The sequence below is a fragment of the Coregonus lavaretus genome (assembly GCF_964263955.1).
Source record: "Coregonus lavaretus genome assembly, chromosome: 29".
In the NCBI taxonomy this organism is placed as follows: Eukaryota; Metazoa; Chordata; class Actinopteri; order Salmoniformes; family Salmonidae; genus Coregonus; species Coregonus lavaretus.
In genome coordinates this window covers 14450530-14476447 of record NC_140016.1, presented here as the reverse complement: position 1 = coordinate 14476447, position 25918 = coordinate 14450530, and the positions used below count along the sequence as shown (strand labels likewise).

General features: G+C 41.5%; 2 protein-coding genes and 1 long non-coding RNA gene across 6 annotated transcripts in view; all 3 read right to left on the bottom strand.

Annotated features, from left to right (window-relative positions):
* Window positions 1-5644, bottom strand: part of LOC311104880 (fibroblast growth factor receptor-like 1) — a gene marked incomplete at both ends in the record, with an annotated part of 53269 nt that extends 47625 nt beyond the window's left edge. The window contains one exon of the mRNA XM_084146845.1: window positions 5572-5644. Coding sequence (XP_084002971.1) covers window positions 5572-5644 — 73 coding nt within the window. The remainder of the gene's footprint in view (window positions 1-5571) is intronic.
* Window positions 5645-6568: 924 nt separating this feature from the next.
* On the bottom strand, window positions 6569-11018 carry LOC311104719. 4 transcript variants are annotated; one of them, XR_014610178.1, is made up of 11 exons: window positions 10904-11018; window positions 10236-10457; window positions 9602-9658; window positions 9082-9143; window positions 8827-8866; window positions 8590-8643; window positions 8040-8089; window positions 7697-7781; window positions 7447-7482; window positions 7220-7269; window positions 6569-6972 (listed from the first exon to the last, which is right to left on the bottom strand). It is a non-coding gene; the product is annotated as an uncharacterized lncRNA (long non-coding RNA). The 4 variants fall into 4 exon arrangements; XR_014610179.1 differs by having other exon boundaries at window positions 8541-8643; window positions 10904-10989; XR_014610180.1 differs by lacking the exon at window positions 10236-10457 and having other exon boundaries at window positions 10904-10951.
* A 510-nt stretch (window positions 11019-11528) lies between these two features.
* On the bottom strand, window positions 11529-24283 carry LOC311104718 (stress-70 protein, mitochondrial-like). Its single transcript, XM_084146607.1, has 17 exons — window positions 23928-24283; window positions 22754-22812; window positions 22488-22575; window positions 22066-22247; window positions 21820-21944; window positions 21618-21691; window positions 15721-15827; window positions 15439-15601; window positions 15236-15328; window positions 14667-14876; window positions 14356-14583; window positions 14139-14243; window positions 13913-14030; window positions 13717-13811; window positions 13481-13573; window positions 13197-13337; window positions 11529-13011 (listed from the first exon to the last, which is right to left on the bottom strand). The coding sequence occupies exons 1-17, from the start codon at window positions 24006-24008 to the stop codon at window positions 12916-12918; spliced, it is 2058 nt and encodes a 685-aa protein (XP_084002733.1). The 5' UTR covers window positions 24009-24283; the 3' UTR covers window positions 11529-12915.
* Between the last annotated feature and the right edge of the window lie 1635 nt (window positions 24284-25918).

Genomic DNA, 25918 nt, shown 5'->3' with positions numbered 1-25918 from the left:
GACACTGTAAAATCTCAATGAAATTAGGATTGTGAACTCTTGATCTGACCCACCAGAATAACAAGAGATATTTGTATATCAGGCCAGCCAGGGACAATACATAACGGAGACGAAACCAGATAGGCTGCATCCCTCACCTGGATCAAAACCAGCACTTTACAATGAACCCTTTCCCGGTCCAAACCTCCCGCATAGCACCTCTTTCTACACAGCCGGAGAGAGACACACGTTTGCCAACGTCCTGGGCTCTGACATGACATTCCTAGGATGACTCAGACAAGGCAGAAAGGAAAGGAGCAATCCAAGGACAACACAGAATGTGTGTTTCCTCCTACCACCCACACACACAGCCCACGTAGACACACGTCCAGCCACACAGTGTGAGAGGAGTGCAGTGAGCAGACGTGGATCAACAGAGAAAACAATGGACTGATTAATCCACAGAGTAAGGTCAAGATCTGATTTGCCCAGCAGTCTTGTGGTTGCCTCTCTCTCTAAATGTCATTGGGTAGCTTTAGTCAGAGCCCACCTGGATGATGATATCAGACTTAAACCCTGAGACACAATAGTGAGAATTCTGCAGTAAGGCCGGTATGTCAACTTTAGAAACATATCACAGGTGTCATACTGAACTGTATAAAAAGGTTTCAAAAAACGGTCAAGAAATCCTTATACCTAATATTGACACTCAAATCAACATTTAGTCAATTAATTTCCACATTAATATCCAAAGGGAATTCAAGTAGGCCATACACATCCAATGAGGTATACTGCAATACAAAATGTAATGTTGCTTCAAATCAAACAAACAATAATCATTCACCTTGGACTGTGCTTGTTGTTTCCTGAATGTAGTTTTTATTTCCTGCCATTCTGGGGACATGTCAGTGCCAGTGGCCCTGAGTCTACTAGACTCAGCAGGGTAGACTAGAGGATCACAGAGGCCAGACCAACAGTGTCATTCTGGGGACATGTCAGTGCCAGTGGCCCTGAGTCTACTAGACTCAGCAGGGTAGACTAGAGGATCACAGAGGCCAGACCAACAGCATCATTCTGGGGACATGTCAGTGACAGTGGCCCTGAGTCTACTAGAGTCAGCAGGGTAGACTAGAGGATCACAGAGGCCAGACCAACAGCTCCTCTTCGCTCCATATAAAGCAACACTTGTTCCCCTGGTTTACCCACACAGCCCAGCAGGTGTCATCAGCCATGCATTGATATACGTTAACAGCTTTTCAACTTGGCAAGAGATACAAACGTATGTACCTCTATATTTCTGCAGCGATTCCAAGAAAGGGCATGCTTGCTCTCTGACGGCCTCCTTCCTCCACTGATGCAAACTGGGTTGCTTCAAAAGCCACATTTATGTGCAGCCCCATGGTCTGTAAACACAGCACAGGCCACTCTCTCTGGGTGAGCAGTTATTCATTAAACACATTTACCACTGTGGGGATTTTTCTGTTTCTCTGGACCTTACAGCAAATTTGAATGTGGGATTGGAAGTAGAGTTCACAGAATTGTTAGATAAAAATGTTTTTTTAAATAACCTAAGTATTTGCTCAGAAGAATTAGGTTAAACAAAATAATAATAATAATAATAATTAAAAATATATAAAATACTAAAACATTATATATATAATATAGGCCTATTTATATATATATACTGAACAACAATTTAAATGCAACATTCAACAATTTCTAAGATTTTACTGAGTTACAGTTCATATGAGGAAATCAGTAAATTGAAATAAATTCATTAGGCCCTAATCTATGAATTTCACATGACTGGGAATACAGATATGCATCAGTTGGTCAAAGATATGTTACAAAAAATGGGCCTAACAATGGGCCTCGGGATCTCGTCACGGTATTTCTGTGCATTCAAATGGCCATTGATAAAATGCAATTGTGTTTGTTGTCCATAGTTTATGCCTGCCCATACCATAACCCCACCGCCACAATGGGGCACTCTGTTCACAACGTTGACATCAGCAAACCACTCGCCCACACAACGCCATACACATGGTCTGCGGTTGTGCGGCCGGTTGGACGTACTGACAAATTCTCTAAAATGACAGTGTGTATACAGTGGGAAAAAAAAGTATTTAGGCAGCCATCAATTGTGCAAGTTCTCCCACTTAAAAAGATGAGAGAGGCCTGTAATTTACATCATAGGTACACGTCAACTATGACAGACAAATTGAGATTTTTTTTCTCCATAAAATCACATTGTAGGATTTTTAATGAATTTATTTGCAAATATGGTGGAAAATAAGTATTTGGTCACCTACAAACAAGCAAGATTTCTGGCTCTCACAGACCTGTAACTTCTTCTTTAAGAGGCTCCTCTGTCCTCCATTCGTTACCTGTATTAATGGCACCTGTTTGAACTTGTTATCAGTATAAAAGACACCTGTCCACAACCTCAAACAGTCACACTCCAAACTCCACTATGGCCAAGACCAAAGAGCTGTCAAAGGACACCAGAAACAAAATTGTAGACCTGCACCAGGCTGGGAAGACTGAATCTGCAATAGGTAAGCAGCTTGGTTTGAAGAAATCAACTGTGGGAGCAATTATTAGGAAATGGAAGACATACAAGACCACTGATAATCTCCCTCGATCTGGGGCTCCACGCAAGATCTCACCCCGTGGGGTCAAAATGATCACAAGAACGGTGAGCAAAAATCACAGAACCACACGGGGGACCTAGTGAATGACCTGCAGAGAGCTGGGACCAAAGTAACAAAGCCTACCATCAGTAACACACTACGCCGCCAGGGACTCAAATCCTGCAGTGCGAGACGTGTTCCCCTGCTTAAGCCAGTACATGTCCAGGCCCGTCTGAAGTTTGCTAGAGTGCATTTGGATGATCCAGAAGAGGATTGGGAGAATGTCATATGGTCAGATGAAACCAAAATAGAACTTTTTGGTAAAAACTCAACTCGTCGTGTTTGGAGGACAAAGAATGCTGAGTTGCATCCGAAGAACACCATACCTACTGTGAAGCATGGGGGTGGAAACATCATGCTTTGGGGCTGTTTTTCTGCAAAGGGACCAGGACGACTGATCCGTGTAAAGGAAAGAATGAATGGGGCCATGTATCGTGAGATTTTGAGTGAAAACCTCCTTCCATCAGCAAGGGCATTGAAGATGAAACGTGGCTGGGTCTTTCAGCATGACAATGATCCCAAACACACCGCCCGGGCAACGAAGGAGTGGCTTCGTAAGAAGCATTTCAAGGTCCTGGAGTGGCCTAGCCAGTCTCCAGATCTCAACCCCATAGAAAATCTTTGGAGGGAGTTGAAAGTCCGTGTTGCCCAGCGACAGCCCCAAAACATCACTGCTCTAGAGGAGATCTGCATGGAGGAATGGGCCAAAATACCAGCAACAGTGTGTGAAAACCTTGTGAAGACTTACAGAAAACGTTTGACCTGTGTCATTACCAACAAAGGGTATATAACAAAGTATTGAGAAACTTTTGTTATTGACCAAATACGTATTTTCCACCATAATTTGCAAATAAATTCATTAAAAATCCTACAATGTGATTTTCTGGATTTTTTTCTTCTCATTTTGTCTGTCATAGTTGACGTGTACCTATGATGTAAATTACAGGCCTCTCTCATCTTTTTAAGTGGGAGAACTTGCACAATTGGTGGCTGCCTAAATACTTTTTTTCCCCACTGTATATATATACACACTACGGGTCAAACGTTTGGACACACCTACTCATTCAAGGGTTTTTCTTTATTTGTACTATTTTATTTACATTGTAGAATAATAGTGAAGTCATCAAAACTATGAAATAACATATGGAATCATGTAGTAACCAAAAAAGTGTTAAACAAATCAAAATATATTTTATATTTGAGATTCTTCAAATAGCCGCCCTTTGCCTTGATAACAGCTTTGCACAATCTTGGCATTCTCTCAACCAGCTTCACCTGGAATGCTTTTCCAACAGTCTTGAAGGAGTTCCCACATATGCTGAGCACTTGTTGGCTGCTTTTCCTTCACTCTGCCGTCCAACTCATCCCAAACCATCTCAATTTGGTTGAGGTCGGGGGATTGTGGAGGCCAGGTCATCTGATGCAGCACTCCATCACTCTCCTTGGTAAAATAGCCCTTACACAGCCTGGCGGTGTGTTGGGTCATTGTCCTGTTTAAAAACAAATGATAGTCCCACAAAGCCCAAACCAGATGGGATGGCGTATCACTGCAGAATGCTGTGGTAGCCATGCTGGTTAAGTGTGTCTTGAATTCTAAATAAATCACAGACAGTGTCACCAGCAAAGCACCCCCACACCATAACACCTCCTCCTCCATGCTTTACGGTGCGAAATACACATGCAGAGATCATCCATTCACCCACACCGCATCTCACAAAGACACAGCGGTTGGAACCAAAAATCTCCAATTTGGACTACAGACCAAAGGACATATTTCCACTGGTCTAATGTCCATTGCTCGTGTTTCTTGGCCCAAGCAAGTCTCTTCTTATTATTGGTGTACTTTAGTAGTGGTTTCTTTGCAGCAATTCGACCAAGGCCTGATTCACACAGTCTCCTCTGAACAGGTGATGTTGAGATGTGTCTGTTACTTGAAATCTGTGAAGCATTTATTTGGGCTGCAATTTCTGAGGCTGGTAACTCTAATGAACTTATCCTCTGCAGCAGAGGTAACTCTGGGTCTTCCATTCCTGTAGCGGTCCTCATGAGAGTCAGTTTCATCATAGTGCTTGATTGTTTTTGCGAGTTCACTTGAAGAAACTTTCAAAGTTCTTGAAATGTTCCGTATTGACTGACCTTCATGTCTTAAAAGTAATGATGGACTGTCATTTCTCTTTGCTTATTTGAGCTGTTCTTGCCATAACATGGACTTGGTCTTTTACCAAATAGGGCTATCTTCTGTATACCCCCCCCCCCCCCCACCACCTTGTCACAACACAAGTGATTGGCTCAAACGCATTAAGGAAATACATTCCACAAATTAACTTTTAATAAGGCACACCTGTTAATTGAAGTGCATTTCAGGTGACTACCTCATGAAGCTGGTTGAGAGAATGACAAGAGTGTGCAAAGCTGTCATCAAGGAAAAGGGTGGCTATTTGAAGAATCTCAAATATACAATATATTTTGATTTGTTTAACACTTTTTTGGTTACTACATGATTCCATATGTGTTATTTCATAGTTTTGATGTCTTCACTATTATTCTACAATGTAAAATATAGTAAAAATAAAGAAAAACCGTTGAATGAGTAGGTGTTCTAAAACTTTTGACCGATAGTGTATATTTATAAAAACAATAATGAGCTAGTGTCTCTGCTTGGAAACAGAGTATGGTCTATGGTGCCATACATAAAGTGTAATATATATATATCTCTCTAACTGTCAAAAAGCTGAAGTATCACATCCATGTATTATTCACCTTTTCATATGGATATCCATTTTCATATGTATTTGTACATCAATGAGGACAGACAAAACCTGATAATTGTTTCCACATTTCATTTAGGTTATTTGTGACAATGAATATACTGCACAAAGGTAATAAGTTGATCCCTTACCTCTAGCCTCACTTGATGACAGCAGCATAAATATCACTGTACACACAGCCAGACATCCATCCTTAGGGAACATTTTCAGCAACTGCTGTTTAATTTGGTTCTGGGAAAAATTGGCAAAAGATAGAATTTAATGACAAACGTACGTAAGAACCCTGATTGAGTTGACCCAATTACATCTCCACATTTACATAATTGAATGTACAATTTGTGTGAAGAGCGCACATTAGTGTAAACACTCACGTGTTGGGTCTCCTCTGCCAGCAAGATGCTTTCCACAGAACTGATGTAAACACAACTGGTTCACTGTAAAGTCAAGTCTGACGTAATAATCAAATATATTGTACAATCAATTATACCGGTATGGTTATCCTCCACGCAGGAAATTAAGTTATCTTCAATATATCAATGACATCCCGCCAAAATAGTATACGGTAGCATAAATATTACAAAAAAATACCACTCCACGTATAAAAGCGAAAGTCCTGTTTTGGGGCGCACTCCTCTCTTCATTCCTGTTGTGCCCTTCTGCATCTCTTTTGCCATGAGGAACAGTATCGGAGTTTTTCCAGGAACAGCTGTGGCATACCATTGGCCAATCGTGGACCGGCTCGAGCTCTGCTACTCATGGGCGCCCCCATCGGGCCGGTTCATACATGTATACAGTATTATACAATACAGTCGTCGCATTATCTATATGAAAGCTGTGTACATTTCTCTTGACAAACGCTATAGATTGGTTGTAAAACATTGGATGGTATATTTGAACTCGGAGGGCGCAATTCAGACCGCTAGGTAGTGGCACTCATTTACGAACGCTTGGGTTGCCATACATTTTATTTTTGCTTTCAATAGGACTTTATGCACTACTGCCTTCAGATCCACCCCAATGAGTTTGTTGTACAGGGCTGGGTAAACCACAATTTGAATAGTCTGTTCTGACATTGTCTTTACAATAAACAAGCAACATTACCTGCAATAAAGTGAATTGATGACAAGATTGATTTTAAGGATAACTTTATTAACAGATTGAAAATGTCAATATTTTATACAGACAACAATTGGGGTAATGCAATCACTTTGTGGTACATTTGTTCAGAAACACTGACATAAAAGGATTATTCAAGGCCCACACCTGACCAAAACTCAATTATAAAGAACCTCAACCTGTCTGAATCACAGAAGAATGATATTCAAGGCTTTTATTTTTGTAAATCATTCAACAGTCCAACAATATTGAATTACCCTAAACCCGCCAGCCCCACAGATGTAAACACAGGGACTGCAGGTTGACCCACACATCACTAATTTGAAACCTGCCAGCAGTGGCAGAGCCAAGTTGTCTGGTCAATCACCTGCAGGATGCAGTCTATATATCCCATTCAAGTCCGGACAGGAACAATCCTGTGGAGGAACACAAACCATTCTAATTACACAAGGACACATTCGTATACATTCAACATTACATTGAAAAAACAAGTGTCTCAGGTCTTCTAGTCAGATTGTTGTAGACGGAAACTACTTCAAACTGTGCCAAAGTCCTGGGTTATTCTCCCAAGGAAAAGAGATCATCAACGAGGAAGTAGCCTCTGCCATGATTATGAGTACAGCTTGGGTCCAAAAATCACTACAGATGTTATAGGTACATTACCTTTAATCAAGCCATCAAATCCTGTCCAAGCAACTCCGTGCTTTGTCTGTCTAGAAGATGAAAGGAAAGGGATATTAACAATACACATTACAACGCAGACGTGAGGCATTCAGGAAAGAACTGTGCTCAGGGTTCCGAAGGTTCTTCACTATACAATAAGTAGGTGATTTAAGTCATCATCACTGCACAGTACATGTGTTTACCTACAACAATTCACTCATCCTCACCTTGAAGAGTTGAAGCATTCCATATAGTTAGTGTTCCTGAAATGCAAATAAATCCAATTAGTCGTTATAGTAATATTAATTAATTAGTTATAGTAAATACTATGCACACAGTAACAGCCATTACAACATGTGCTTAGAGTTTAGAAGTCTTCACCAACAGTAAGAAAGCTGGGTTAAAGCTCTAAAGCTATCAGCACATTTCACAACAGTACCATTTGGGTTCAGAAAGCAATGTTAAAAAGGGCATTACCTTGCACTTGATATGGCCTGGAGATTAGGGAGTCACCTGCAGGATGCAGTCTATATATCCCATTCAAGTCCAGACAGGAACAATCCTGTGGAGGAACACAAACCATTCTCATTACACATGGACACATTCGTATACATTCAACATTACATTGGGGGGGGGGGGGGGGGGGGAGTGTCTCAGGTCTTCTAGTCAGATTGTTGTAGACGGAAACTACTTCAAACTGTGCCAAAGTCCTGGGTTATTCTCCCAAGGAAAAGAGATCATCAACGAGGAAGTAGCCTCTGCCATGATTATGAGTACAGCTTGGGTTCAAAAATCACTACAGATGTTATAGGTACATTACCTTTAATCAAGCCATCAAATCCTGTCCAAGCAACTCCGTGCTTTGTCTGTCTGGAAGATGAAAGGGATTTTAACAATACACACATTAGAATGTAGACTGACAGTCAGGGAAAAGAACTGTACTCAGGGTTCCAAAAGTTTCTTTACAATAAGTAGGTGATTAAAGTGATGAATGCAGTACACGTGATGTTATGCTACAATCATTATAATTCAGCTGTAGCTTCAATGGAGTCGTAGCGTTCCATAAAAATATGCATGTCTACCTGATATGTAAAAAAAAAAAAATTGTAAAAAGATGTCTTTGTAAAAAATACTTGGCAGACAGTAACAGCCATTACTAAATGTGCTCAGAGTTGACAAGTCTTCACCAACAGTAAGAAAGCTGGGTTAAAGCTATAAAGCTCTCATCACTGCACAGCATGTTCATGAAAGTACTGTTTGGGTTCAAAAATCACTTTACATTTTAGTCATTTAGCAGAAGCTCTTATCCAGAGCGACTTACAGTTAGTGACAGCATACATTTTTCATACTTCAGATGTTTAGTGCATTACCATGCATCGACTCCAATTGAACCATCAATCCAGCCCAAGATATCTCCATTATTCCTGTGGAGGATAGGAGAAAGTCAATGAGCCATAAATACAAGAACAGACAGTATGAGTCATTCAGGAAGAGTTGTGCTCAGGGTTCCGAAGGTTCTTCACTAGACAATAAGTAGGTGATTTAAGTCATCATCACTGCACAGTACATGTCTTTTAGCAATAATAACAATGCTGATCCATCCTCACCTTCAGTGGGGTTGTAAAGTAATATTTCAGTCAGTTTTCCCTGAAATGACAAAATAATCTAGTTAGGAATGATCAAAGTCCTTATAGCATACAAACAATGTAGCAGCCATAACGGCCATAACAAAATGTGCTCAGAGTTGTAAAGTCTTCACCAACAGTAAGAAAGCTGGGTTAAAGCTATAAAGCTCTCATCACTGCACAGCATGTTCATGAAAGTACTATTTGGGTTCAAAAATCACTTTTAGAGCGCATTACCTTGCATCGATTTTAGGCATCAAATCCAGTCCAAGCATCTCCATGCATTATGTCCATTAATCCTGTGGAGGACAGGAGAAAGCCTATGAGCAACGTATACATACGAGGACAGACCGTAAGAGTCATTCAAGAACACTTGTGCTCAGGGTTCCGAAGGTTCTTCACTAGACATTAAGTAGGTGATATAAAATAAAAACATCACAGCACAACATTTATGTATTTATTTATAGAACTGCACACCCAACCGCACCTTCAATGGCGCTGTAGCATAGCATTTCACAATCAGCACATTTTCATGACATGCAAAGAAACGATAAAATACTTTAAATACAGATATTACTCAAAATATGGCCCTTTCCCTTTTATAAGCAATTTAGACAGTAACAGCCATTATTGTGGCTGTTCAAAATGTGCTCAGAGTTTAAGTCTCCACCAAGAGTAAGAAAGCTGGGTTAAAGCTATAAAGCAATGTATAGTACTTGTTCATGGAGTTCAGCTATAACTACTGATTCATCCTCACCTTCAAAACATATTGAAAAGAGTTGAGACTTCATTGAGACGAACAGAGCATGTTTTCCTGAAATGCAAAGAAAGGAAAGAATGCTTAGACCTTGCGCTATAAGAAGCCATATAAACCCTGTAATATGTTGACAACAAGCATTGAGAATTGGGCTCAGTGTTTAAAGGTTCTTCACCATACAATAAGAATGTGTTAAATAATCCCTGCACAGAACATCCTATTTACAAAGTTCTTATTTATTCACACCATCAACAGTTGGAATTAATTCAGCATGCTTTCCTGAAATGCAAAGGAAAGACTGAGGTAGATTAATTAGAATAGACATTCTCTAGTAACTACAGATGTGAATGTATTTAATTACATATGTGTTAGCCCTTCTACTAGGGCTGCCCCAGTGTGAGGGTATAGCCCACTCTCAGAAGGGCACAGCTCTGCTACAGCTCAGCATCAACAGCCACTAAAACAGTGTCTGCTGGACCAAGCCACAATAGCGGAGCCTTCCTCTCCCAGCAGTGTAACACTAACTCAGGCATGGGGCTGGCCTGTACAGCTGACTACCACTGGGTAACGAACTAGCTAGCCAATCATGAAAACCTTGTGAATTTTGTAAATCTAGAATGTGGGAAATCGCTACCTTGAAGTGGATCATGTTATTCCCTTGTAACTCAGTCGGTAGAGCATGGCGCTTGCAACGCCAGGGTTGTGGGTTCGTTTCCCACGGGGGGCCAGTATGAAAATGTATTCACTCACTAACTGTAAGTCGCTCTGGATAAGAGCGTCTGCTAAAATGACTAAAACGTAAAAAAAATCCCACGTGCAGCCCTCCCATGTCTGATGACGTGTATGGTGGCACAACCTGTGTAGGTAAAACAAAGTATGCATCAGTTGTGACAAAACACTACTGTATGAAACAAATGGTAACCAATGACACTAGGTTTTACACAGCCTAGCCAACTAGGCCCAACTTTTGCGTGACACCACGTGTAATCTCGGCCTTACATGTGAAACTTGCCAGTCATCTACCTTTCCAACTTGCCTCTCCAAAACAGTCACTTGTAAAATGGCAGCCAGTGCAACATCAAACTGAACAAGTTAACATTAATCTTATATTTAAGTTAAATAACGTTAGTTAGCGTTTAGCCAGAGGAGTTTCGGTTTAGTTAGCAGCTAGCTACCAAGTCAGCATTCCTACCTTGCCTCTTCAGCAAGTTCCACACAGTTGTTTTATTTAGCTAGCTATACAATTAACATTAATGACTCCATTCCAATTCCAACTTTCATAACAGCAAAAAAGAGTCTTACCATAGACGACAAATGACCATGTGTCCTCTTTACTCACGTCTGCAAAAGAAAGACCGTAATCCACCCACTTGCAGATTTATAGTCCTGCTGGCACCATAGAATACAGTTCCGCTGTGAATTGTGGGATAGGTCTATACCTCCAAGAAATAAATGTAGGCAGCTGTGACCTTATGCCGCGTTCAAAAAAACGGGGAACTCGGAAATCTCCCACTACGACTCATCGGGAAGCATGCAGTTTATTGCCGCGTGCAAGACAACTGGGACTCGGAAGTCTCCGACTTCAGTGTGTTCAAAACATCTGGGAGCACGGCGGAAAGAAACGAGCTCCGACTGGGAAAAATCGATTTGAAAGGTCATCCAACTCGGAGCTTCCGACTTTCCGACCTGAAGATCACTGACATGATTTGTTTTGAACGCGGCAATGCCCGAGTTGGATGATTGCATGTTGTGTTTCCATCAGGCCTGTTATGACATTTTTTATCCGACTTACTTAAATCGCATAAAAACGTTGGATGGAAACGTGGTTAATGGCTGTGACAAATATATTTGGCTGTGACTGCACATCATGTGCCTCAGTCCCAGCAAAAGTACAGCCTATTGCCAATTCCTCATATCAAAACCACTGTTGAAATTTAGAATTTTATTAGGAAAGACAGCATCTGTAATTGAGACCCCAAATATCATACCACTCTCAAATTTGACAAGAAATCCATGTCATACCAGACTGGTTATTTTCTCCTTTTCACAGACCACTGCTGCCAACTTCATCTGTCAGATAGGCAGCAGCTCAAACATCATACAACAGTTAAGGCAAAACAAAATCTCTATTTGTATGCATGGTAACTTCTAGTCAGATTCTCATTCTCTCTCAGTTTAGACCCATGACAAAGTCAAGGAGAATGAGTCAACTCGTGCTCCTCTGTACTGAAAGGAATACCAAAGTTTAAAGATTCAAAATGTCTAAGAACAGAAATAAAACCCTGCAGTTGTATTGTCATATCATACCACACATGCATGGCTTTACTCATATCACTATACATATGCAAACAGTTTTCATGGAGCAGATATACCTTATTAACAGAAACAGGATGAAGCTAGAGAAAAGCCAAGTTTCTTCTTCTATTGCATTTCCACTGTAGTCCAGTCAGTTGAACAGACAGAAGCTGAACTACATGGAAAAATGAAACCCCAAATGGCATCACAATCGGACTAACACAATTGCTATACAGAGTTCACTACCTCACAACAGATGCAAATAAATGTTTCTTAAAATGGACAGGATATATAGTCTTTTACAATTAAATTACAAAGGGGTGGAGGAACATACAATGAGTATGGTTACATGCACACACTAATGCAATTATTGTGGATAGTCAAATTAATATAATAGTTTGATTAAACATTTACAAGCTTTGCCAGAAGAACGATTTCCCTAATAACCCTGTTTACATGGATACATGAAATCAGGCTACTGATGGCACTCAGAAAATCGGCAATCAAAATGTTCTACCACAGCGACCATGTTATTTTTGGGAAGCATATTTGATTCCGAATGCGGACATATAGGTTGTATGTGAAAACTACATCTAAGACACATACATTCAGTTGTTTCCGAACTCTCGCTCGCTCGGCTGGTGCTAGCACATGCGCAGATCAAATACACAACTGGAACGCCGATTACGAGTGTTTACATGTCCTAATGATTCAAAAGCTTGCTCAGAAAACCAGGTGTTTTAATCGGCGTATGCTTACTTAAGATTTTGGCCGATGATAAGCAGAGTAAGGTGTTTACATGATTATTACATAATCTGCCTACTGCCATAATCAGTTTAATATCGAATTATTACTGTGCATGTAAACGTACTCAATGACATTATATAACGTATATTTTTTACTGCAAAAACACAGTATGTGAGAATGCCTAGATCTCAATAGCTGCCGCTCAGGACAACATGTCTACGCTCCCAAGCCCATCAGTCCATGTCTCCATGACAACCACAAGTGCAAAGGTTTTACTGCTGGCCTTCCTTCTTCTCTCCTGCTCCACCTTCTGACGATGACGATCCAGAGCTGCTGCCGCCACTGCTACCTTCCCTCTCTGATGCCATCTGAGACCAAATGGAGAACAGCTGGTTAATAAATATAACAGCAATATATCAATTGACCCATTGTGAAAGAATGTTGGGCTCTTGATTGACAGGCTAAGCAACCAATCCAGGCTGGTCATAATCCTTTACAAATGCAAGTGAAGAAAAAAAACAATTCGACAATGTTGGGGTGCTGAAATAATTACCTTCTTGTAAGCCATTTCGAAGAGTTTGAGTGACGCCTGCTGAAGGGTGGTGGCAGCCTGTTTGATGTTTTCGCCAGTCTCTTCATCCTTCCGTGACAGCAAGTCTCTCACTTTCACAATCTCTTCCTTCAGTTTGTTGCACTGAAAGATGGGGGAAGAAACTCAAAATACTAGGACTACTGGAATTTCCAGATATTTGGGATGTTTCAGAGGCATAGTTATGTACATTTTGCTGTTCAGTGTGTTTATTAGTAGTGTTATTATTATAAAAAGGTCCCACATACCTCATCAGCAGGGAGCTGATCCTTGAACTCCTCCATCTTGGATTCAGTGTCATGGACGATGCCCTCAGCCTGGTTAACAGCCTCAACACGGTCCTGGGCAAAAACAAACAGGACACCAAGGACAACTGTCAGCATTCAGTCACACAGTCATCAAAACACATCACAACTCCAGTTGGGGATGTAACTGATAAAAGTGAAACGGACAGCTGAAGAGGAGAAGAGAATGTCAAACCTACCTTTCGCCTCCGGTCCTCCTCTGCGTATTTCTCGGCGTTCCTAACCATGTTCTCAATGTCGTCCTTGCTGAGGCCACCGGAGGACTGGATAACAACTGGAGAAGTGAAGGAGAAGCAGTGTAAAGTAAAAAGACATTACTGAAGTCCTACTAACAGAAAGCATCCATTTCAAGGGCAGGTTGTTTGATGATCTTACTCTGCTGTTCACGGCCTGTGCCCTTGTCTTTGGCAGAGACGTGGACGATTCCATTGGCGTCAATGTCGAAGCAGACCTCGATCTGGGGTACTCCACGTGGGGCAGGGGGGATTCCAACCTGCATGAGAGAAACAACATCAGTAAGACATTGTTTACAGCAGATACACCAGAGACTTTAAAAGATACCCTGTAAGTTTAGTTAGTATGAATCAGCCAGGACACTTACAAGAGTGAACTGTCCCAGGATCTTGTTGTCTGCTGCCATCTCTCTCTCCCCTTGGCACACCTTGATCTCCACCTGGGACTGGCCATCAGCTGCTGTTGAAAACACCTGAACACAAGGAGGAGGAATGCATCAGTATCACTGATGAGGTAAGACAATTAAGTATATACAATTCATTTAGGTTTCACCAGACAAACACATTTGGATTTTTGTCCCGCACCTGGCCCTTCTTGGTGGGAATGGTTGTGTTCCTGTTGATGAGTTTGGTGAACACCCCTCCGAGGGTCTCGATACCGAGAGACAGTGGTGTGACGTCCAGAAGGAGCACATCAGTAACGTCTCCAGCCAGCACGCCTCCCTGGATGGCAGCGCCAATGGCCACAGCCTCATCTGGGTTGACTGACTTGCTGGGAGCACGGCCAAACAGGTCCTGGACAGTCTGCTGGACCTGAGAGGAGACCGTAGAACGGAGGGTCAGAGAAGGGCAGAGCATGATGACGAGGTGGGATAGAACCAGGGAGATCGGCTCACCTTGGGCATACGGGACATGCCACCAACCAGCAGCACCTCTCCGATGTCCCCCTTGGAGACCTCGGCGTCCTGCATGGCCTTCTGGCAGGGGGCCACTGTCCTGCGGATCAGGTCAGACACGATGCCCTCAAACTGGGAGCGGGTCATCTTCATGTTCAAGTGCTTGGGGCCAGAGGCATCCATGGTCAGGTAGGGCAGGTTAATGTCAGTCTGTTGGAGAAAAAGGCTCCGTAAACATTTTTATATCAAGATTGAGAGGGAGGTAACATATACCTGTTTTACATATTGCACCATCCATCCATCCTTGAAATATCTTACATTTGGATGGTGGACATCCTTGCTCAGAGGCGTGATGCAGTGGAATTTGATGTTTGTTAGCCCTTCTACTAAGGCTGCCTCAATGTGAGGGTACAGCTGGGGGTTACATATCTTACAACACAAACCCTGGGGGTCAAGGGACTGTATACAATACAAGCACGTCATTTCTGTTGACCAAGGTGTTGTATACTCTAATCATTAGCCTGCCAATTAGGCAATGAAAGAAATGTCTGCTGTGGAATGAAACTCACCTGCAGGGATGATGACAGTTCACATTTGGCTTTCTCGGCTGCCTCCCTCACTCTCTGCAGAGCCATGCTGTCTTTGGTCAGGTCCACTCCAGACTGGAAGGAGAAACCAAAGGTTTGATGAAAAATGGCTGGCTTGAATGTGGCAGAGGTGCTTGGTCAGATAAAGGTGTCACAGTTCTTTACCCAGGATACTTCCCCCTCACCTCTCTCTTGAACTCCTTCACAATGTGGGTCAGTAGGTGCTGGTCAAAGTCCTCTCCACCCAAAAAGGTGTCTCCGTTGGTGGACTTCACCTCAAACACACCCTTCTGGATCTCCAGGACAGAGATGTCAAAGGTGCCACCTCCCAGGTCATACACTGCAATGCTGCAAGTCAGGGACAGGTGTGAAACATGAGCTAAAGGCATGGATACAAATAAGGTCACGGTCATTGCTTAGGTATCATAGAAGTTTCCAGCAGTTTGTAGGGTTGTTGTTATACTTACATTCTGTCCTGAGTCTTGTCCAGACCGTAGGCCAAAGCAGCAGCAGTGGGCTCATTGATGACTCGCAGCACGTTCAGCCCAGCAATCTGACCAGCATCCTTTGTGGCCTGTAAACAAAATGACCTACTCATTACACACACATCCAGTATTTTCCATTAGTGCCGGCTGTCGGCTAATCAGCCGGTTACAGACTCATTTTCAGCCTGCTAGGCTACTTTTAGTAAAAAAGTTTCAATTCGCTATTCCACCGAGCCCTCTCCTGCTAGAATGAACGATATGCATCTTCTAGCGATCTATTGATAGGGCAGGTGCCTGTCAGTCACAAAGCGAGCGATGCCAGGGAAGCACAGCAGAGAGGAAGAGGCGAAGCGAGAAGTTTCACTCTTGCCAAAATCTGTCCAAAATAAGCCCACTGCGTTTCTATGTCGATGTCTAGTTTATAAAAAGGTGTCGAACTGACTGAATAAAGTCTCCTATATCCCTTTGCCATTCATAAATCATGCAACGTGGTTATATGTCCATGGTATCGCATCGGGACAAGTAAACCAAAATATTTCCTAGGATGTCGGGGCTTGCCAGACAGTGATGCTAAAGTGAGTGACTCATCAGTCAGTGTAGCCTACCGAATTGCATCGGTTAGAGAGTTGTTCATTTGACTCCCTAATTTGCATAGGCTACTGGTAGGCTTATCTGCAGATAAATTATGAAAACATTTGATGAAGATCATGAATCATCACTGGTAGGTAGTGGAGAGACTAATTCTGGTCCAAATATGATAATTAGGACCCTCACAGAATCCAGGCATTAAAACGGAATTCAACAATATAATAAATGTACAACTAAATGTATTGAAAATGTATTACTTTGCCCAAGTTTATCATAAGATATGAACAGAATGCATCAGTGATTCGTATTTCCTGTAACTATCTGAAGAGGCAACGAGAATGCCCGTCCGTGTGTATGCGGTGCGTGAGTCTACCACTTTGTGCAGTCGTTAGCGATGATGCTAATGAAAACAGTCTTCTAGTAGATGGAGGCTTTCCCAAAAACATTGTCAATTAAATGTTAACTACAAAGTAGCCTATGCTTAATTGGCAGAATGATATCATGGTTATTTTCATCAATCCAGTGGGTATTTGTTTTGCTTAGGTATCTACCATCACATGTTCACTACAAAAACTCCACTAAACAGCCTCTTGCTAAGTGTGCACTTAAATTAAAGGGAAACTACACCCCAAAAATTATTTCAGTTTTTCCAGACCTCAAATAGTCTCTTGGATGTGGTTTAATTATTGTCATGGACTCAGAACAACCAAATGTGTTGTTTTTCTATTTTGAGAGCGAAAACAGGAAAAAACAAAAAAGTTGTATATATTTTTCAAGATAACATGGGCTATTTAATTCATTTCTGTTTTTATAAAATACATTTTGAAGAACAAACATTGTGGCAATTCATATCTTGCAGTAAAACTGCAGTAAAACCCCCTCTTCATATTGAGGCTGCGTTAAGATATTGACTCAGAGACGGACCAAGCCACGCTCAGGTAATACCTCACATCCTCTCTAAGCGTTATCGTCGTACTGTTGTCTATACTGCCAGGGGTGTTGTCAGTTGTAATCGTGTACCCATTCGTTTGAACACCACTCTTAGATCTGCTACTGTAACTCAAAAGAGAAGCCCACTGTGGTCTGCTCACCCAGTGCTTTTAGTGCAAATGTGAATTCCATAAACTTGAATACCCCGTCGCTTTTCAAATCAAATAGAGGGCTTGGGCTGTTGCACGATAGCAACCAAAACCCATGTAAGTCAGTTTATAACATTCCATCATTGGTTACTCTGAGAGACATTCTTAATTCTGATATTAATATTGAGGGTTATCACGTGTTCAGAGCTGACAGACAGGGTAGAGGTGGCGGAGTGGCTATTTTTATTAAAATGTATTTATCGGTCTCTATACTGAAATCAATTTTTCTTCCAAAACACTTGAGCTACTATCTTTAAGCCTTTGTCTGGGGGAAAAAGTATCCATAACTGTTATAGGGGTCTACCGTCCTCCCTCGGCTAACCTTTGTGCACTCGTGGAGTAAACTAGTTTGTCGACTTTTATTAAATCAGAAGTTATTATCCTGGGTGACCTAAATTATGGTTGGGAAATGCAGGCTTCAGACAATCTAAAAAACATGTGTAATGATCTAAACCTAACCCACCTGGTGACTAAGCCTACACGGCCCATAGAGATCCTTCAAATTTTTACAAATATAACACATGACCAAAAGTATGTGGACCTGCTCGTCGAACATCTCATCCCAAAATCATGGGCATTAATATGGAGTTGATCCCCCCCTTTTGCCGCTATAACAGTCTCCACTCTTCGGGGAAGGCTTTCTACTAGATGTTGGAACATAGCTGCAGGGACTTGCTTCCATTCAGTCAAGTTCTTCCACACCGATCGCGACAAATCATTTCAGTATGGACCTTACTTTGTGCACATGGGGGCATTGCCATGCTGAAACAGTAAAGGGCCTTCCTGAAACTTGGAAGCACAGAATCGTCTAGAATGTAATTGTATGCTGTAGCGTGAAGATTTCCCTTCACTGGAACTAAGGGGCCTAGCCCGAACCATGAAAAATAGCCCCAGACCATTATTCCTCCTCAACCAAACGTTACAGTTGGCACTACGCATTCGGGCAGGTAACGTTCTCCTGGCATCCACCAAACCCAGATTCGTCCGTCGGACTGCTAGATGGTGAAGCGTGATTCATCACTCCAGAGAACGCATTTCCACTGCTCCAGAGCCCAATGGCGGCGAGCTTTACACCACTCCAGCCGACGCTTGGCATTGCGCATGGTGATCTTAGGCTTGTGTGCGGCTGCTCGGCCATGGAAACCCATTTCATTAAGCTCCTAACGAACAGTTCTCGTGCTGATGTTGTTTCCAGAAGCAGTTTAGTGAACTCTGTGCTAAGAGTGTGCAAAGCTGTCATCAAGGCAAAGGGTGGCTACTTTGAAGAATCTAAAATATATTTTGATTTGTTTAACACTTTTTTTAGTTACTACATGATTCCATGTGTTATTTCATAGTTTTGATGTATTCACTATTATTCTACAATGTAGAAAATAGTAAAAATAAAGAAAAACCCTTGAATGAGTAGGTGTGTCCAAACTTTTGACTGATACTGTGTGCGCACACACACACACACACATACATATATATATATACACATATATATACACACACACACAGAGCTGTGGAAAAAATTAAGAGACCACTGCAAATTTCTCTTAAATCAGCATCTCTACATGTTTGACAGCCATTCCATTCCAGTGTCTGTTGAATTCCAACACAGGCACACCTCATTCTACTGAATTAGGTACTGATTAGGTGATCACCTGAACCAAATCTTATTTAAAATGAGGAAAAGTATAAAAACCACTGCTGTGGTCATCACTATCCTCTTGCAATAGGACCAGCTGGATGGTAAAAACAGTGCTAATAGTATCTCAAAAGTAATATTAATCAAAAAATAATTATTAACCATGCCAAAAGAGTTAAAAAGGAAAGTTTTGAGTGAGTAAAAGAAGGGTTCAATTCTGGCTTTCTGGCAGAGGGATACAGTGAGCATCAGGTTGCTTCCATCCTTAAAATTTCAAAGACGGCGGTTCATAAGAACATGGTCAAGCAGCAGACATTGGGGACAACAAAGCTACAGACCGGCAGAGGGTGAAAACGGGATGACCGCCAACTCATTCGAATGTCACTCAACAACCATAGGATGACATCGAGTGACCTACAAAAATAATTGCAAACGGCAGTTGGGGTGAAGTGCATGGCGAGGACGGTTCAAATCAGGCTCCTAGGGGCAGGGCTGAAGTCGTGTAAAGCTAGAAAAAAGCCCTTCATCAATGAGAAGCAAAGAAGAGCCAGGCTGAGGTTTGCAAAATACCATAAGGATTGGATCGTAGAGGACTGGAGTAAGGTCATCTTCTCTGATGAGTCCAATTTTCAGCTTTGCCCAACACCTGGTCGTCTAATGGTTAGACGGAGACCTGGAGAGGCCTACAAGCCACAGTGTCTTGCACCCACTGTGAAATTTGGTGGAAGATCGGTGATGATCTGGGGGTGCTTCAGCAAGGCTGGAATCGGGCAGATTTTTCTTTGTGAAGGACGCATGAATCAAGCCACGTACAAGGTTGTCCTGGAAGAAAACTTGCTTCCTTTTACTCTGACATTGTTCCCCAACTCTGAGGATTGTTTTTTTCCAGCAGGACAATGTGCCATGCCACACAGCCAGGTCAATCAAGGTGTGGATGGAGTACCACCACATCAAGCAGGGGCTCAAATACTTTTTTCCCCTCACTGTACACGCATATATATATATATATATATATATATATATATATATATATATATATATATATATATATATATATATATATATATATATACACACACACACACACACACACACACACACTCAGTTGAAATCGGAAGTTTACATACACCTTAGCCAAATACATTTAAACTCAGTTTTTCACAATTCCTGACATTTAATACTAGTAAAAATTCCCTGTCTTATGTCAGTTAGGATCAACACTTTATTTTAAGAATGTGAAATGTCAGAATAATAGTAGAGAGAATGATTCATTTCAGCTTTTATTTATTTCATCACATTCCCAGTGGGTCAGAAGTTTACATACACTCAATTAGTATTTGGTAGCATTGCCTTTAAATTGTTTAACTTGGGTCAAACGGGTAGCCTTCCACAAGCTTCCCACAATAAGTTGGGTGAATTTTGGCCCATTCCTCCTGACAGAGCTGGTGTAACTGAGTCAGGTTTGTAGGCCTCCTTGCTCGCACACGCTTTTTCAGTTCTGCCCACAAATGTTCTATAGGATTGAGGTCAGGGCTTTGTAATGGCCACTCCAATACCTTGACTTTGTTGTCCTTAAGCCATTTTGCCACAACTTTGCTTGAACGTGGTACCTTCAGGCATTTGGAAATTGCTCCCAAGGATGAACCAGACTTGTGGAGGTCTCCCATTTTTCTCTGAGGTCTTGCCTGATTTCTTTAGATTTTCCCATGATGTCAAGCAAAGAGGCACTGAGTTTGAAGGTAGGCCATGAAATACATCCAAAGGTACACCTCCAATTGACTCAAATTATGTCAATTAGCCTATCAGAAGCTTCTAAAGCCATGACATCATTTTCTGGAATTTTCCAAGCTGTTTAAAGGCACAGTCAACTTAGTGTATGTAAACTTCTGATCCACTGGAATTGTGATACAGTGAATTAGAAGTGAAATAATCTGTCTGTAAACAAATTACTTGTGTCATGCACAAAGTAGATGTCCTAACCGACTTGCCAAAACTATAGTTTGTTAACAAGAAATTTGTGGAGTGGTTGAAAAACTAGTTTTAATGACTCCAACCTAAGTGTATATAAACTTCCGACTTCAACTGTATATTTAATGTGCATTTTATATTGTATTATACATAGCGCATTTGGAAAAGAGACCTAGGTCTCAATAGGTCTTCCCTGTCAAAATAAAGGTGAAATTAAAAATACTTTCTAGTAATTGTAAAGTCATGTCTTTCTATACTATACCACAACAAATGTTTCCAATCTGGGTTGTAAAGATCTTTTTTTAGAGCTGATCCGATTGGTCAAAAGCCCAATTAGTGAAGAAAAGATTAGAATCGGGCTGCCTGTGTAAACGCAGTCAGACACACAAATACACATGGCATGCACTGATAAAAGTTGAGATGCTTGCTAGAGCACCATTCTTTTAGTCAATGGCAAAGGCATAGCTAGTGACAAAGTGACTTTTGGCCACCAGTGTGTGCCAGTAATGAATGATTATGCAGACAAAGTTTAAGAAATAAAGTAAGGCTATTACCTGTCTCTGGGAGTCATTGAAGTAGGCTGGCACGGTGACCACAGCATTCTTCACATTGTGACCCATGTAGTTCTCTAAAACCAAGACAATGTTACAATGAGTGCATGTTTTTTAGCACACAGACAAGGGTAGTTGGAACCAGAGAATTGACATACCAGTTTTCCCTCTGGGGGCAATGAAGATTGATTAATAGGTAGGTTACCTGCTGTCTCCTTCATCTTCATCAGCACGAAGGCACCAGCCTGGCTGGGGGAGTAGAGTTTTCCATGGGCCTCGACCCAGGCATCACCATTGGAAGCACGGACAATCTTGTAGGGCACGTTCTTCCTGTGAAGCCACAATGAGAACCCTGTCATGAATTTATCTACACCTCAAAATAATTTCCAAATAATGATGCCTTACAATGGCCAGTAAGGTATATAAGAGATATATAGCAAAACACACTCACAGGTCCTTCTGAACCTCTGCGTCATCGTAACGACGACCGATGAGACGCTTGGTGGCATAGAGGGTGTTGTTAGGGTTGGTGACTGCCTGTCTTTTGGCTGGCATGCCAACCAGTCTCTCGCCGTCAGCTGTGAAGGCGACCACTGAAGGTGTTGTCCTTGCTCCCTCTGCATTCTCCAGTACCTGTCACAACAAACTATTCAGTAACACTCTAGAAAAAGGACTATAGAAAGATGATTTCAGAGAGGTTCTCTTCATCACACAGGTCAAACATTCGTAGTTAAATCAGTGCTGAAATGATAACCTGTACTTCTACATCCACATTGCTTGCTCAACTGCTGATGTAAAAAGGGCTTTATAAATAAATGTGATTGATAACATGCCAGAGAGTGACAACATTACCATCTCAAAACTTCAACTGACCTTTGCTTGTTTGCCCTCCATAACAGCCACACAGGAGTTTGTAGTACCCAGGTCAATCCCAATCACTGATCCTTTGATTGCCTCTGATCTGGAAAACAAAGTAAAGTCAATCAAGGTAAGCACAAATGGTCAGATGTTCTTGGGTGCTATATTGATTGTAAAAAGGGCATAATGAATACAATTTGATTGATTGATTGATTAATGCATTTAAATATTTATTTATTTATTTGGAAATAGAGGAAGAAACTTCCGTAACGAATACTCACGAATAGTCACGTCTGGCCATAGCTCTGAGAGCATCTTGCTGAAATCCATTCCAGCAAGCCTATGGGGGAAATATTGGTTAGCTACCATATCATGACTACTTATTAGTGAAATCTGTCCTAAACCCCTTTTCAACAAATAAATGCAAACAAACTGGTCTATTTTAAATTAACACAGGGCATTGACACACAATAATCAAAATGTGGTCTAAAACAGTGTCTATGAATGCATTTGTATTTATTAAGGATCCCCGTCAGCTGCTGCCAAGGCAGCAGCTACTCTTCCTGGGGTCCAGCAACATTAAGGCAGTTTAGATTGAAATAGCTACATAACTTGTCTAAAATGATGTTTGGTTATGACATTTGAACATCATGCCCTGGGACACCACACTGAAGGTCACAGATGTTATATCCTCGTGAGACAATAACGCACCCCTTTATAACAAGACCGGCAAATTGCATTAGCTTGTTAACATTACCTTACACAAAATAACAAAGGGCTTGAAACCCCCGTTTGAGTGAGTTGATACGGACTCACTGGGTGGCGATTTAAAACGCATTGAATTAACACGAGGTGGTTATGCAAACATCTATGTTAGATCAGTAGACGGTCTTGGAATTCAATGACTTCAAGCAGGTAGCTAGCTAGCCATCTACTTGTCCCGGCCTTAGTAAGCTCCCACTATAGTCGCTAATGTACATTACTTGGTATGTCTATTCAGACGAAGAACACATTATGTAGTTAAAGAAAACATCTAACCTAACTCTGGCTAGACGAAAAGTTAGCTAGCTGGCTACTGAAAGTTAACTAGTTAACTAACAGTACAACTAGTCACGCCATACCAGGCTAACGTTAGCTGGCTAGCTCTTCTTGATGGGAGCCTTCCATTAAGATAGTTAACATTAGCTAGCATATTCTCTGACAAACAGTTAGTTATCCGACATGACTATTGTTAACTAGTTTTCTTTTTTCGGAATGTCAGCTTTATCAATCAGACAGTAGTTAGCTAGTAGCCAAAGATCTTAACTTGCTACTGTAGCTGCGACATTTAGCTAACGTTGCTATAACTAGCCATTGCTGCTTGAATTAGTTATCCTTCATGTCCAATTATACCTATTGGAAACATTTAAACTAACATATTATTGGTCAACTGTCTAACAATTGTGGCTGATTTACCTTCTTTATCAAGGAGGACACACTTCTTGAGCAGTTTGGAGAGGGGAGAGACCTTGAAGCTGTTCTTGCAACACTCAACATTTTGACAATTCTGGTAGCAAGATAGCTGGCTTTAAAATGGAGCCCTAATGAAAATCCAAGTTCTTGACCTTATGTCGAATTTAAAGATTACCCAGCTGTCTGTATATCGTATTTATCTAGAAAGATACAATTCCCAAGATAAAACGAAGACTGTCTTTCTCCTGTCAGACCCGGTATGGTAGCACGACTACTCTTCACCCAACAACGTAGTTGCCTTGAAGCTACGGACTTCTCGAATTATCCAACACATGGGTCGCTCCATGCATTGTGAAACTGACCCTTTTTAGTAGCCTAAAGATTGCCTGAGTGAAATGATTTATTTTGAAATAAAAATACAAAGTTTTCCATGTATTATATTTAATTATCACAGACTAAATACTCACAGAACACCAGGAATTTATGTTTAGTGGGCAGTATGATTATTTTATATGATACATTCTGCTAAAACATAATCATGCTCAGACGCGGGCATCATACACCATTGGGCTTGTGAAGGTCATTTAGAAAAAGGGGTGAACATTTTCACGTGAATTACATCAGTGATGCCGGTGTCTGGTCTGATGAAACATCACTACATTTGGATAAAGTACCTACATTTTGAACGTTAATGAAAGTACATGACCATATCAAGGGATCAGCCGACATTTTGCATTTCTGCATATTACTACTCTGTTTGACTCTATTGGACTTTACATTACACTCTTATGTGTGTCACCCTTTACAACACAGCTCATCAACATGCATTAATGAAGGGCTGGCTATTTATTACCCCCTCTCTGATGTGGGCACAACTGGCAACATAAAACCCAACCGATGCCAGAGATGTAAAACCCTAACAAGAAAGCCTCATTGAACATTTTTCAAGTACTACGCCACAAGATGGTGCACAGGTCATGCTGTCTTCTTCTTCTTACATTTACATTTCGCAGAGGCTCTTATCCAGAGCGACTTACAGTTAGTGAGTGCATACATTTTCATACTGGTTCCCAGTGGGAATCGAACCCACAACCCTGGCGTTGCAAGCGCCATGCTCTACCAACTGAGCTACACGGGACTCTTCTTCTTCTTCTTCTTCTTCTTCTTCTTCTTCTTCTTCTTCTGTATTGGCGAATCGCACCCATTTAACAGGTGCATACACAGTCACCTACTGTATTGGTGATGTAACTTCGAAGTTCAATGCACTTTGTGATATAAAAAGGTGAAAAAAGGACAGGGAAAATGGAAGAAAAAATTGCCACACCAATCCTTTACCTATTAAAACCCCACCACCCCATTCCACTACTTGGCCCTATCTGATCCTATACCAGGCTAGCAGCCTGGGAGGACGAGACACTAGAGTTTAACACACCTAACTCTTCTGCAGTAAAATCTCACCAAAGTATTTCTCTGCAGCTGCCACCACATCTATTTTCTGTGATTTATGTTCCATTTCTGCAGTACAGTTGATAACCATGGCAATGAACGCTAAGAAGCCAATCTTACTGTAGCACGTTATTCATTTCGCTCTCTGTTGGCCTCGGCCTACTCACAGGGAGCCTCTTAGGATCCCTCTCCCTGGACCCATCCTCTTCTACTACTCTTTTCACTGCCTCAGCATACGATACCTTCTGTACTACTCTGACCCTGACCCTTTCTCTCACCGGACACTTCTGATCCCCAGCAACATGGGTACCCCTACAGTTAACACACACAGCTTTTCCCATGATACTACACATTCCTTTGTCCCATGCCCTCCTGCACACTTCTCACATCTCGGAATCTCCCTCCTACACACTGCTGCAACATGGCTAAAAGCTGGGCACCTTTAAAACGCTTAATGGGTTCGGGACAAAGCTCTCACGGGATAACTGGCATATCCTAACTTGACTTTGTCGGGTAAAGACTCTGCATTAAAACTCAACTTCTCTGTT

What these genes read in the sequence shown, in the direction of transcription:
- LOC311104718 (XM_084146607.1), bottom strand. Translation starts at nt 24,008, where the DNA reads ATGTTGAGTGTTGCAAGAACAGCTTCAAGGTCTCTCCCCTCTCCAAAC. An exon ending in ATGGCCAGACGTGACTATTC is followed by an intron (nt 22,576 to 22,753) that starts GTGAGTATTCGT and finishes TTTGTTTTCCAG; the next exon opens with ATCAGAGGCAATCAAAGGAT. An exon ending in GCATGTCCCGTATGCCCAAG is followed by an intron (nt 14,584 to 14,666) that starts GTGAGCCGATCT and finishes GTCTCCTCTCAG; the next exon opens with GTCCAGCAGACTGTCCAGGA.